The sequence below is a fragment of the Theobroma cacao genome, chromosome 9, assembly GCF_053813885.1.
Source record: "Theobroma cacao isolate CCN51 chromosome 9, ASM5381388v1, whole genome shotgun sequence".
In the NCBI taxonomy this organism is placed as follows: domain Eukaryota; kingdom Viridiplantae; phylum Streptophyta; class Magnoliopsida; order Malvales; family Malvaceae; genus Theobroma; species Theobroma cacao.
Window position 1 is genome coordinate 13,222,785 of NC_142647.1, and position 14,530 is coordinate 13,237,314.

Genomic DNA, 14,530 nt, shown 5'->3' on the forward strand with positions numbered 1-14,530 from the left:
ACCCTCCAAAACAGAGATAGGCCCCATCTCTGATCTCTCCCCTACTCAAAACTCCAAAAATCCTTTTTGTTTTTTTCCTCTGTTTTCCTTGTACTTATATCCCCCTAAGCCAGCCAATCTCTTCCCATCTCAAAGCCACCCCTTTTGAGCTTTTCCTTTTGCTTTGTTCCGTCCTCTTTCTCCCTCCTTTTCTCTCCACAAGTTTTCCAGTTTTAACAGTCTCCCACCCCCCACTAAAAAATTCCACAACTTATCAGTTTTAGTCTATAAATTAAGCAAATATCCTTTCTCTTCTCTTCAAAACAGCACCATCCCATCACTCAAAATTTTTTCCCTTACCATTCACTCGCCTCTTTCTTCTTCTACATCTTCTTCCTCCCAAAAAACACAAAAACCAACCATCCAAAAACACAGATAATGAAAGAGTATTGGACTTCTTTTGCTTCATTACTAGGGGTTTTGGCCTTTTGCCAGAGCCTCCTTCAAGTCATTTTCCCACCAGAACTTCGCTTTGCCTGTCTCAAATTCTTCAATTGGATCTTCCATTTGTTCTCTTCCTACTGCTACTTTGACATCACAGAAATCGACGGCGTTAACACCAATGAACTCTACAACGCAGTCCAACTCTATCTAAGTTCCTCCGTTTCCATCAACGGTAGCCGCTTGAGCCTGACTCGTGCTCTCAATTCAAGCGCCATTACATTCGGTCTCTCAAACAATGACTGCATCATCGATACATTTAATGGCGTCACCGTGCTTTGGGAACACGTCGTGACCCAAAGGCAATCCCAAACCTTTTCTTGGCGACCATTGCCTGAAGAGAAGAGAGGGTTCACTCTTCGAATCAAGAAGAGAGACAAGTCCTTGATTCTTGATTCCTACCTGGATTACATAATGGAAAAGGCTATTGAAATCCGAAGGAAGAATCAAGACAGGCTTTTGTACACGAATTCACGTGGTGGATCTTTGGATTCCAGGGGACATCCTTGGGAGTCTGTTCCATTTAAGCATCCAAGCACTTTTGACACATTGGCTATGGATCCTGTCAAAAAGCAAGAGATCATGGATGATCTTAAGGATTTCGCCAACGGTCAATCCTTTTATCAGAAGACTGGGAGAGCCTGGAAAAGAGGTTATTTGCTGTACGGTCCTCCAGGGACAGGGAAATCCAGCATGATTGCAGCCATGGCAAATTACCTAAGCTATGATATCTATGATCTAGAATTGACCGAGGTCCATAATAATTCTGAGCTGAGGAAGCTGCTGATGAAAACAAGTTCCAAGTCGATTATTGTGATTGAAGATATCGATTGTTCCATTAATTTGACTAACAGGAAGAAGATTACCAACAATCCAAGCACAAGGAACTACTATGACCCTGAAATAAGATGCGGGTCAGGTTCTATATGTGGTGAAGATGGAGGAAATTCCATCACTCTTTCAGGGCTGTTGAATTTCACTGATGGGTTATGGTCTTGTTGTGGCAGTGAAAGGATTTTTGTGTTCACAACAAACCACATTGAGAAGCTTGACCCTGCATTGCTCAGAAGTGGGAGGATGGATATGCATATTTACATGAGCTATTGTTCGTATCCTGCATTGAAGATATTGTTGAAAAATTATTTGGGGTACGAGGAAAGTGATTTGGATTATGATGTTTTGAAGGAACTGGAGGAAGTAGTTGACAAGGCAGAGATGACTCCAGCTGATATTAGTGAAGTTTTAATCAAGATCAGGCGGCACAAGCAAAAAGCTGTCAGTGAGTTGTCGGAGATATTGAAGACCAGGGCAGAAAGGAATTTGAAAAGTGGGAGTTTGAGGGAGAAAAATTCAGATGATATGGAAGATGAAGAGCAGGAAAAAAGGGCTTTGGAGAGTCCTAAAGAAGGGTCTGAATTTGAAGAGCCTTGCAAGAAAGAAGAGGAGGAGGATGAAGAGAAGTTAAAGTGATAGTACAAAAAAAAAAAACAACAGAATTGAAGGTTAATTTGGTCCTTTTTATTTTCTTCCCCTCTTCTTCAGAAAGATTAAAGGTGCAAAAGGTAGATTGTTCTTTGGAATTTGTACTAACTAAAGATCTTTCAAGTTTTGTTGGTGGGATGTTGTGGGGGAATGAAAAACTAGAGAGAATTGAGAGGAGGAGAAAAAAAAATGTTCGGAAAAGGATTGGTCTCCATATTACTCTTGTTTGGTATATCTATCTTATGAGTAGTTTAATAATGAAATTAATATTATATGATGCAAAGATAAGATTATTGGCATGTGGGTGTGGTTGGCCATGTGGGATTTTCTTTTGTGTTACTACTTGATAATCTTTTGCAATCCTTAGCACATGCTTTCATTGCAAAATCATCTTGGGGAATGGTATAGAATTAACCCTTCAATCAAACATTGCTAGTTAGTAGGTGTTTGTATACACATTTGGGATGCACATTCCACATGGGCAGAGTAGCAACTACATGGGAACTGTTCATAATTTGGGGTATAATTGCATATAAAGTTAGAGCAACATCAACTTATTCTTCCCTTGTTTCGGGTATTTGTTTCTCGGCTGCAAGCAGGTTAACTATGATCATGATTAGTTAGTTACACGTTCATTGATGTAAAATTGGAAATATAGTGACCGCTCATATTTTGTCCAATATATAATTTACTTTTATGTTTATTCAACTAATTAAGTCAAATGAACCCTCTTAATACGCATTTGATGTGAAATGTCAAGGATGTCATAGTCTTCCTTGTAAAGCCCATAATGATGATGAAAATTTGCCTTGACCAATGAATGAATCTCTTCAAGTTTTTTCTAACAATCCAACTTAGTCCGTTGGAATTAATTCTTGACTAAGCTAGGTTTTTTTTTCTTCATACTTCACATTGATGTTTAGCAAAAAGCAAATTCTGCTATTGCTCATGGAAGGGTTGCCTTCTGTTTTCTAACGCTTGATAATAATGTAATACCAAATACTTCGGTGGGTTGAACAATGGTGACATCAAGTTAAATTAAACGGTCTTTTCCTAATTGAATCAATCAATCTCATTTCAAATTTGCCAATAGTTGTTGAAAGACAATAGGTATACGTCATGTCCCCCTCGTTTCATCAAGACTCAAGTGGGAAAGTTTTCATAACCCTGCTTGAGTTATTCTCGCAATCTTTTGAACTCACAACTTGGTACTTTGCTTTGGCAGCTTCCAACTGGGAAATTTGGGTTGCAAATGAAAGCCTTTCCTCCTGGGAAAAGAGCTTACCTTCTCGAAAACTGACGTGGTTAATGGATAGGATTAGACTCCTTTTAGGGATAATTTCGGCAAAACACAGTGAAAAGGTGAAACAACACAAGGAGCACCAGATTTTGTGTTGGGAAAAGTAGGATTGAGTAACAAAAGCAACTGGAAAGTCTTCTTTTATAATGAGCATAAGTTGACCTTTTCCTAATTGTTGATTTTGATACTGAGTTGTAAAGGCGTTGGGCTGTCAAGCCCTAGCATAGATCTTGGCCTACGTCTTGACAGCTGACAACAACCCCTCAACCCAGAAATAATCTATTTTCCATGTAAAACATGAGCACGATGAAAAACAGAATTGTTAAATCTCTTTAAATTTTAATTAACATTTTATGTAAATTTATTAGTTTTTAATATAAATATTTTATTTTTTAAAAATATCTTTTATTAAATATATAAATTCAGTTGTTAATAAATAATTAATATTTTTATTTATTTAATAACATAATAATATTAATAAAATAATTTTATTTTTTATTAATTTTAAAAATTATTATTATATAATTTTTTTAAAAAAAATTCGAACAAAGAAAAAAAACACCGATTAGTTCTCCTTAGGAGAGGGGAGCACTTAAGCGATGCTCCCATCGAAGAGCACATGTTGTGGGGTGATCGGTCAGACAAATGGGAGTACATTGACTAGTTACATTGTTTGAGAAAAAAAATATTTTAATTTTTTTATATTTTTTGTTAATGATATTTGTATTTTTATATTTTATTATCTATTTTAAAAATTAATAAATTCATATAAAATTTTAATTAAATCTTAAAACGGTCTAGTTATATTATGCTTTTTTTTATACATCACAAAATTTGAATATATAGGTTCGTCAAGTTTTTAGTTTAAAATAAAATATTTTGTAACCAATAAAAACTATTTATTTGAAATTAACATTAACAAAGAATAATGTGTAAATCTGAAAACTAACTCATCAAATGAGGATATTGAACTTTTGATATGATTTGAGGATCATAACACTCAAGTCATATACAAGATTATTAAGAAAAATCTAAACTTACTATAACACAAAAGCTAAAAATACAATAGTTATATTTCATAACTCAATTAAGAAATTACAAATAAAATACTGATTACTAACTTTAGTTGCTTTGAAAATATTGAGGTATAATAAATCCGAAATTGATATAATTGTTGTGGACAAGAACAAAAATGTGAAGGTTATTGCTGCCTTTTCCAGCAGAAGTTGACTGACGTTCCCATATCTTTTCTGACGAGAAAACAAGCCGTACCAATGAATTATGACTTATACAGCCAGCCTGCTGAAGCCTGATTTGCCAACCGTGTTGTTGCCTGTCATTTTTCGAAAGCATATCCAATAAAGGTGAATATTTAAAAATAAAAAATAAAAAAGAGTGAAACCAAGTTGGGATTCCTTTTGGAGTAACAAAAGCGAGCATCGGCCCTTTGTTATGTGAGAATTTCTTCTATTTCAGATTAACAGGACATATTTAGTTGTGTCATGATGTGCATTTCTTCATCATTCTTTTGGGAACACAGGGAACCTTTCAGTAGCTCATATTTTCCTATTTTTGCTTCTTATTAGTTGTGAATTGCTTGTCATGCAACCAGCAAATATAGAATTGCTTGTTGAACTCTCAAATTTGTAACATCCATACGTATTTAAATGATATGATACATGCATCATTAAGTTAAGTATTCGAATTATCTTTTTTAAAATCTTTCCTTTGATGCCATAATCAATTGTTTGTTCCATTAAGTTTTTTCCTCCGACGTAGAGAGCAAGAGAGAAAAAATATCAGGCAAAAGAATTAGAAAGGCAATGCTTTCGAAGTCTGGATACAAAATATCTTGATTTACACCTAGTTGTGTCATGCACAAGTTAATAAAAGGAAATTTGTAAATTATTTTTTGGGTTATTATGATGTGTTAAATATTTGATAGTTAAAAAAATATATATAATAAAATTTTTATAAATTAATATCTTGGGATTATAAAATTTTATTAATTAATCGAGATATTATTTAATCCATAAATTAATAATTTATTAATTTATATATTAATTAATAAAAATTTAATTTATCAAGATATTCTTTATTTTTTTTTTCAAAACATTGAACTTAATACATGTATTGTATATTTTGATTATACGAATATTACCTAATTGCTGAATTATGAATTATCATTATTCGTGACGAACAAATTATTGAGAATATCATGGAAAATGATAAAAAAGATAACGTTGAAGACAATAATTCTATATTGAAGCCTATTTCATGTAAAGATGCACTCAAAACAACAATCACATTGTATAATTTTTTTTTGTAATAGGAGAACACTACACTATAGCTTCTTAATGCATTAAAAAAAAAATTAAAGATGAGCTCTAATGAGACATTAATTTCAAGAAAAAACAACACTATCGGAAAAATTGGTTTTTGTGATGGAAGAAACTATCACAGAAAGTCTAAAATCCGTCACAAATAGAAATTAGTAACATAAATTGTGACAAATATTTTTTCACACTGTAAGTTGCCTCACTAATACTTCAGTCACAAAATTTTTCAAATCTGTCACTAAATAGTGACGAATTTACTGTCACAAATTAGTGTAATTTCTAGGTCCATTTGGTAATTAGAAATTGACTTGTTGGAGGAAAAGTTTGTCTGTGTAAAATGTTTTACAAGTAAATTTAATGTTTTCTATTGTTTGGATCATTTTATGAAAAATATTTTTCATCATGGTGGAGTTATTTAGGTGTTAAAATAACAAATATGAGTTGATTAGGAAACAATGTTGATATTTAAATTTCACTTATTTGGGATCAAAACTAAGAATGGAAATGAAAATGGACAAAATCAATAATGATATTTTCCAAAGCATTTAATTACATATTTGTAATGAAAATAAACTCTAATTTTCAAAAAAATTTCAATCTTATTACTTTTTTAAAATAACTATAAAAATATAAATATTCATTAATTATATAAGATATCCAAAACCTATACTTATAAATATGTATTCATTAAATGACGATCATTGAAATATTTTTTTAGTATAATTATTTGTAAGATTTAAACCTATTATAAATGTGAATTCATCAAATGATGATCATTGAAATATTTTTTATTATAATTATTAGTAAGATTTATTCCATTTATAAATAAAAAATTTAATTGTATCGAATGGTTTCATTAAAAAAATATTTTTTTAATTTTAATAGTGTTGTATAATTTAAATATTAATATTTTAAATTAATTTTTTAAAAGTTAAGTATTAATATTTTTATTTTTTTAATATTTTAAGTTAAATATTAATATTCATCAAACTTATCCTCATACACTTAGCATAAAAGTGTTTTTGTTGTTCTCTGAAAAATGTCTTACGCCCTTGAAAGACATAAGGCATTTTCTATGGTTAACCCTGTTAACTCGTAAAATGTTTTACATCTAAAATTAATTTTTCATTTTGCAAACAAGTATAAGTCCTGAAAACATTTTTTGGAAAATATTTTACTGCAAAACAAACAGACCCTCTACCACAATTTTTTGTCAATCCGGGCACTTACCCGCCTTTCATTCTATCACAGATTTAAGAAAACAATCACTAACTGTGTCACAATATTCTGTCACAATTATAAAATACTATAACTCATTTTGTCACGACATTGTGTTACGAAATCTATTTTGTTACTAATTCCATTACTAGTATTTGTTACAAGGTGATAATGTTGTCACTAGTTTTGTCAAATAGTATATGCCACAATGTGAGAATATATTGTCTCTTTTTTGTCACAAATTTCTATCACACAAAAAATCCATCATTGATTTTGTCACAAATTTTTATCACTTTTTAGACACTATTGTCACTAAATCTATTATAGCTTATGTTTGTGAATTACTTGATTCGTCACTAATAAAAAAATTTGTCACTGATTTTTAAAGATTTCTAGCACTAATTTAATATATTCTGTCATTAATAGAATAATCTGAAATACCACATACTTTGATATGGTGATAAATAAAGTTGGTCGGATGCGAATTGAGGCATAACAAGGAACTTTGGGAACCAAAGAGACAAGATAAAATTTTTAAAATAAAATAATATTTTATTAATGAAATAATATTAAAATATTAATATTTAGTCGGATGTCAAAATCAGTCATGAAGAAGGATTATATGGTTGATCCAAGTGGGGGAGAAGATGTCAAGCTTGACTTTGTAAAATATTTGTCATGACATGCATGTGATTGACTAAATGTTTACATACTAGGAGAGCTCCGAAAAATCGACAAAAGTCAATATTGTACCTAGAGGTACAACAAAGTTGATTTAAGCCTCGAACTAGATCAAATAGAGAATTTAAGAGGAAATTAAGAATTTTAAAGTCCTAGAATGGTATAATATGGTGATTTGGAGTTTGAGGATCAATTTGGAGTCAAATCGGAGATTTTACTATCTAGGGGCAAAATGATAATTTTTCCACTCGAGAACAAAATGGAGAATTTTTTTTCAAAGATTTTGATCATATTTGACTTATTGGAGTGTGATTTGAGGTTGAGAAGTGAAAAATTGTAATTTCGGTATTTTTCGGAGTATAAGGGTAAAATGGTAATTTTACCACCCCAGGGGCAAAACAGTAATTTTTCACCACCAGAACACTTATCCAGCATATGGATTTTATCCAATTTTATCATGGATAATTAAATAAATTTATATGGTGGAGAGAGAAAGCTTAATAGTTAATAAATAAAAATAGATCAATGAAATGGTGACGCACAACATATTTATAACCATTAAATATTTAGCTTTAAAATTAATACAAAATCAGCCCATTTCTCATTGATATGGCCGGCCAAAGAAGAAAAAAGGAGGAAAGGAAAAAAAACAAGAACCCTAGGTGGGAAAATTGAAGAAAAAGTGTGGGATTTTAAGGGATTAAGCTAATAAAGGTAAAATTTCTTGATTTTGACTTGTGATTTACACTATCCATGCTTTTTTTTTCATTTTCCATGGTTAGATTTCATGTTTTCATGGTGAATTCATGGCTGGTTGGAATGGGTACGGAGAGAGAATGAAGTTGGATTGATTTGATTCTAAGTTATGTTAGTGTTTTTAGTTAGTTTATCATGTCTAAAAACAAACCAATAAGAAAAAAAATTCATTTTCTCCCATTACCCATCATTGGTCGAATTTTCTAGGGAGGATATTGTGGCTGAAATTGATGATATTTCATGATGTTTTGGTGATATTTGATGTTTGGTGAGGCTAGAAATTAAATGGAAAATTTTGGTGTGAAAATATGAATTTTTGCTTAACTTATAGACATGTGTGATTATTAATCTGAGACTGATAAATTGAATCTCAATCACAGTCACTGAGGTAGTTTAGGTATAATTGGAGTGTAGAAAGTGAGAAGAATTGATTTGGAGTTAAATTGGAGATTTTAGCCGATTAGACCGAGTATAGTATGACTTAGGTCGAATATCACATTTAAGTGATTAATTGGACATTTTGCATCCCATCACATGCATTCATTTAGATTTAGAGAGCCTGAAATAGTTTATGATAAATTGACACAATTTATTGAAATTCGTGTCACGTATGATGTATAGGTGGTGAGCCCTCTAACAAGGGTAAAGAGATTGTGCCTAAAGATCGGGAATAAGAGTATATCGAACTCTTAGTACAGTGAGTAACCTTACTATCATTTTAATTATCTAAAGTGATTTTTATTCGATTTTGTGGATTTTATGGAAAATGAGTTTAAATGGTAAATCTTTTTGTTTTACAAACAAAACGTTTTAAATAAAATGATTTTATAAATTGTCTTGAAATTGAATGATGACTTTGAAAATAGAGTAACTGGAGACCACTTGAGGTGTTGTAAATTCGTGGTTTGAATTGACTGGCTTATGACAATATTTGCATGAATGGCTGAATTGGTATTTGTGTTGAATATATGAACTATGTATTTAGCCTTGAAAGGCCGTGAATTACAATAATTGCCATATCATGTTATTGAATTTTATTGATTGGTGGGATAATGATGAGCTTACTGCAGTGGGCGGGTTTCCATGGACCAGCCTATTAGAGGGGCACGGTAAACCCCGTTATATCTTACCTCAGTATGAGAGGCGCGGGTGGATAACTCCTGAGACTAACACTTTTAGAGTTCACTTCACGCCAAACCACCACGTGAGGGTGAACTCAACTAACACCAAGGAACGACTATGTTTTCAAAATAAAAACATAATTTATACATACATGACTTTTTAACAGCTTTGACGGACTCGATTGGGATAGCCCTCGATCAAGGCATCCTTGATAATTGAGTATGAGAATGATTTTTGGCACGAGCCAAGCTTTTCAGGAAATCATAAGCCTAGTTGTTTATTTGGTTGAAATGAGTTGTATGGTAATGAAATTACAGTATGATGACTTATTTTAATTATCTCTATTTACTCGACTTTAGATAGTTTAGATGGTATCTGTTTACTCATTGGGATTTTATAATCTCACCACCCTCAATTCCCCACATTTCAGGCTCGGGATAACCTATAGATAGCCGATTGCATCAAGGACTTCAGTTAACCTTACATCGACAAAATTGTAAGTTCACAGACTCGCACCTTATTGGTTAGTTAGGGGCCCATGTGTCATTGTAAAAGAAATTTTATACTTCAGTTATCTGCTTTAAAGTACGTATGAATATACTTAGCTTTTACACTACAGAAATTATTTACAGATTTCTCTATAAATATTATTTTTTTTAGAAAATAGAATATTTTATTGAATATTATTATTTTATTCAAACAATTATAATTTCATTTCAAATAATTATTTTAGACATCTAAATTTACTTTTAATTATGAAACATGTGTTTTTCACTCACACATCATGTTTTTGGCGAGTTTCGGTATTTTTGAAGAAAAATGACGAAAATGCCCTTGTGAGCCAGAAAATAATATTATATTGTTTTGATTTGGAAACGACTTGTGATTTCTTGAAATGCGAGATTTAATAATTGTCGCTCACCGAGGGGATGCGAAAGCTAATGCTAAGACTTGCAGGGTTCTGATCGGCATTCCGGGTAATGAGTGCCTATCAGGACGTCGCGACGGTTGTTATAGGCCCCGATGGGAGTTTCGGGTCATGACATAATCTATCACAATAAATTATATTTATCACAAATAATTGCATCCATCACAGTAAATAATATGCGATACCTAATTCCGTACTTGTTACAATTCAATCATCAATTTTAGTGACAATAGAACTATCACAACATTATAATGTCACCATCACATAACATGACAGCATTAATAATAATAATCCATCACCATAGATAACTTTGATGAAATCAACCATAATATATTCAACAGAATAATACCATAAGTGTAGTTGAGTTCAACTAGATGAACAAAATATATATAGAATCTAAATGAGTCTAGTTGTGATCAACTAGATAACGAAATATATACCTAAATGAGCCTAGTTGAGATTAATTAGATAATGAAATATATACCTAAATGAGCCTAGTTGAGATCAACTATAGATAACAAAATTTATACCTAAATGAGTCTAGTTGAGATCAACCAGATAACAAAATATGTACCTAAATGAGTCAAGTTGAGTTCAACCAGATAACAAAATATATACTTTATCTCAATAGAAAAAGCCAAGTACTTTTCCACCAACGTTCTTTCTTCTTGCTTCTTCATGGTACAAGATTTCAGTAGATGTGGTGAGCACAATATATCCAAACTGCAATTAGGAAAACACATAAAACTCACAACATAGCACTCTCATTTCAGTTGACTAAACTTTCCCTAAACTAATGAAAATAAGAACAAGACATGCCACTCAATACACTACAATACTTTTGACCTCTGGCTGCGAAAAAATTGCATCCATAGGTGAAAAACATGTAGCCTTAAGTTACAGCTGCACTTAGAAAAAGTGCAGCTTTAACCAATGTGTGAAAAAGTATGAGACAGCATATGCACTGACCAACTAAAAAAATTATTTGTCCTATTTGATTTGATTTGAAAACAAAGCCTTATGCACTTGATGTAATAGAGAAAGTACCAAATATTGTGTGGTATGCTGTGTCATGCTGATTTTAGAATATTTTAGAACACCCATGTATCTAACCACCAGATCTTGTGTGGGCCAAGAGAGAAAAAAAAGGATTATTCCAAGTTGAGTTGTGTTAACAATAAAGTACAAGAAAACTTCTTTGGAGCTTCTATGATTAAATATTAACCTAACAAGATCCAACGTAGACACTAACTAAATGCATGTAGTATAATATCTAGCAACATGTTGGCAGTTTTCAATTAATCAGGGCTGCAAAACAATTGGCTAAGCAAATAAATAGAGGCAAAGGATTGCATGTACTATTGATACTAATAACTAGCCAATAAAGAGAACAAAATTCTTTACTTTAGCAAAAATCAATAGAAGATGGAAAAATGTTTAAGAATTGAACTAATCAGTGAAATATGAAAAAGAAAAAATTAAGGTTTAAGGAATGAGAGGTCAAACTCCAACAAACTATAAGTCAAATCATGTTCTCAGCAATATACAATAACAACTTGAGTGTAGCCAAGTAGATGATTAATATTGCTCATAACCATTAAGGAAGAAATCTAATCATGTATCACAAAAAAATTTCATAGATCGCTTACATGTAGGGTAATTTTTTAATTAATTATCATATTAAAAACTGTACCATCATAAAATGAATGACAACAATTTTATTGCCCTCCCATATAAAGATATTGAGTAAATAACTAATGCAATTATACTATCACATATTATAAAAATAAGAAGAAAAGCATTTTTAAATAAATATAACTTGCCACTAATGCATTCATGTCCAAATAGCTGCAAAACACATAAAACTTTGGCTAGTTAGAAAATTTTTCTGCATGATGATATGCATGATATAATAGTTTTTAGATCATATCTTTAATAACCCAAAAGAATTATATCATTTCTTCAATTTATATGATCCTTAGATGAAGAAATAGTAAGACCTCCCAATTCACAATAGGAGACAATCTTAAAATCCTATCCAGCCAAATTTTGGCCTAGATAACTTTTACATAAGCATTTGCCTAAGAAAGGCAAAGTTGTTAAATAAAACGAAGACAACATGAAATTACCTACTTAACAAAAAAAAAAATAGAAAAATTACCTATAGCAACATAAAGCAATAATATCAAATAACTCATTTACTGGTAGACATAAATAAGGAAATTGCTATAGTTAAGATTTAAAATGGAAGGAACGGGATGAATGCAAGAACCAGATAAGATTGTAAGTACAAGAGCTTTATTACCTCTTTAATATGACCATTTAAATGTTTTAGGTGGACCTAGCGAAATACAAAATAGCCATATAAGGGAAAAAATAAGGTGTATTATGCTTTTTGGTACTTATTTCATCCCTTTCATGTGGGATCGCAAATAGTTAAACAAATACTCAAAATTAGTACAATATAAGCATTTAAGTAATTCGTCAAGACATGTTTATTAACAGTATTTCAAAAAAATGAACTTAACCTCAAAGTTACTTAGGATGATTTTTGACAAATTTTCTCTTGATTTGTAAGATTTGAATGTAAGATGGATGTGGTATCTGATGGGTTTGGCTATGGATGACATGCTCAAAATACGCAGCGAAAAGAAAATTAAAAACTTTATAACTAAACAACAAAACATGCCTCAACCCATGGATCACCTTGGTGATATTTAACACATAAAAGCACAAAATAAATTATTGTTTAGAAAGTTACCTTGCCATGTAATTTTGTAATCACGATGGCATTTTTCGAAGCAATCCCGTGAACACCACAAGGAGCAAAAACCCTAGCCAATCAAGTGCTTGGCCTCCAATAGTAGTACACACGATTGCACTTGAACCTTTAACAAAAGAAAGTTTTTAACTATACTTTATACTAGCAAAGAGGACAACAATTGTCCTTTTCTTGTTTTTCACAATCTTAGCCGAACCTTTCTTGAAAATTGCTTCATAAGCAATTTTCTCTTCACACAAAGGGAGTGGTGGCAAAAAAGAAAAACGTTTTTCTTTTTCTGACAAAAACTACGTTTTCTTCAATTGTGAAAAACTCTCATATGAAAAATAATTAAAAAGTGACTTATATAGTTAGGTTAAAATAACTTCAATTTTGTAATTAAGCCCTCAATATTATAACACATTATAATATTGGGCCTATTACTTAATTAAACTCTTTTAATTAAGTCCTTGAAAATTAAAATCAAAATTAATTTCCTTTATATTTTGCAATCAAGGCCTTATAGTTATAACTATTTATAATTATGCTGAAAACTTAATTAAACTCCTTTAATTAAGTTTATAGAAGTTAATTACCTAGCATGTGATTTAAGTCTAACTTAAATCATCACTCTCCCAATTTAATTCAAATGCAATTATTATGTGTGACCCATTAGGTTCTCAACATGTTGGCAATGGAATTGATTAATGACTTAATTAATTAATATAAATTTCAATCAATTAGTTTATAATCAATTCCATAGACCAAGATTGGCATCTAGTAATGCATCATGGCCACCCAATTGTTGGGAGAGTCAAAGGGTTCTTTGACAACCTTTCAGTGTATAATCTATCAATGTAATTTATTCCCTCATCATATATCCCAAATATGATAAGAGCTTGGTACAGTGTCTACTCTTATTGACCTCCATATTTGTTCCTACAATTATGACATTAGCTTTATAGAGAGTTATGAAACCTTTTTCATAATCTCCATGTCGCCTTGGCCAAGGACTTTAATAAGTTAATGCTAACCAAGAACTGATAGGATATGTCCTCTAAAACACTTGAGGTGATGATTCCTATCTTGACCACTCATTCGCCTTCACATGCTTCATACTATACCCAAAAGCATCCTGTTTTGGCATCCTTGGTTAGGCACCCATAGGGATGAAATCAAAGCATAACACTATACACATAAGACAACCTGGTGTCTCAAGTCTAGGGAGTATTTACATAACTGACACATGAAAAGTGTTGCATAGACACTAGAGTGTATTACCAAATGCACTTCTCATGGCTGGTTATGTTCAGTGAATTTGCTCTCCTAGGCAAGCACCTATATTCTAGTTCCAAGTATCTCTATACTTCAATCTATGAGATCGATTGCTTGCTTCCAAAGTAAGGAACATAGAATATACCAGTCTTTGAGCATCATTGATGTCCAATCTCAATGATACATTG

General features: G+C 31.6%; 1 protein-coding gene across 1 annotated transcript; it reads left to right on the forward strand.

The window, feature by feature from the left end:
• The first annotated feature begins 16 nt into the window (after nucleotides 1-16).
• On the forward strand, nucleotides 17-2,163 carry LOC18589316 (P-loop containing nucleoside triphosphate hydrolases superfamily protein). Its single transcript, XM_018126966.2, has one exon. It carries the CDS (start codon nucleotides 418-420, stop codon nucleotides 1,948-1,950), a length of 1,533 nt encoding a protein of 510 aa, XP_017982455.2. The 5' UTR covers nucleotides 17-417; the 3' UTR covers nucleotides 1,951-2,163.
• Nucleotides 2,164-14,530: the final 12,367 nt, after the last annotated feature.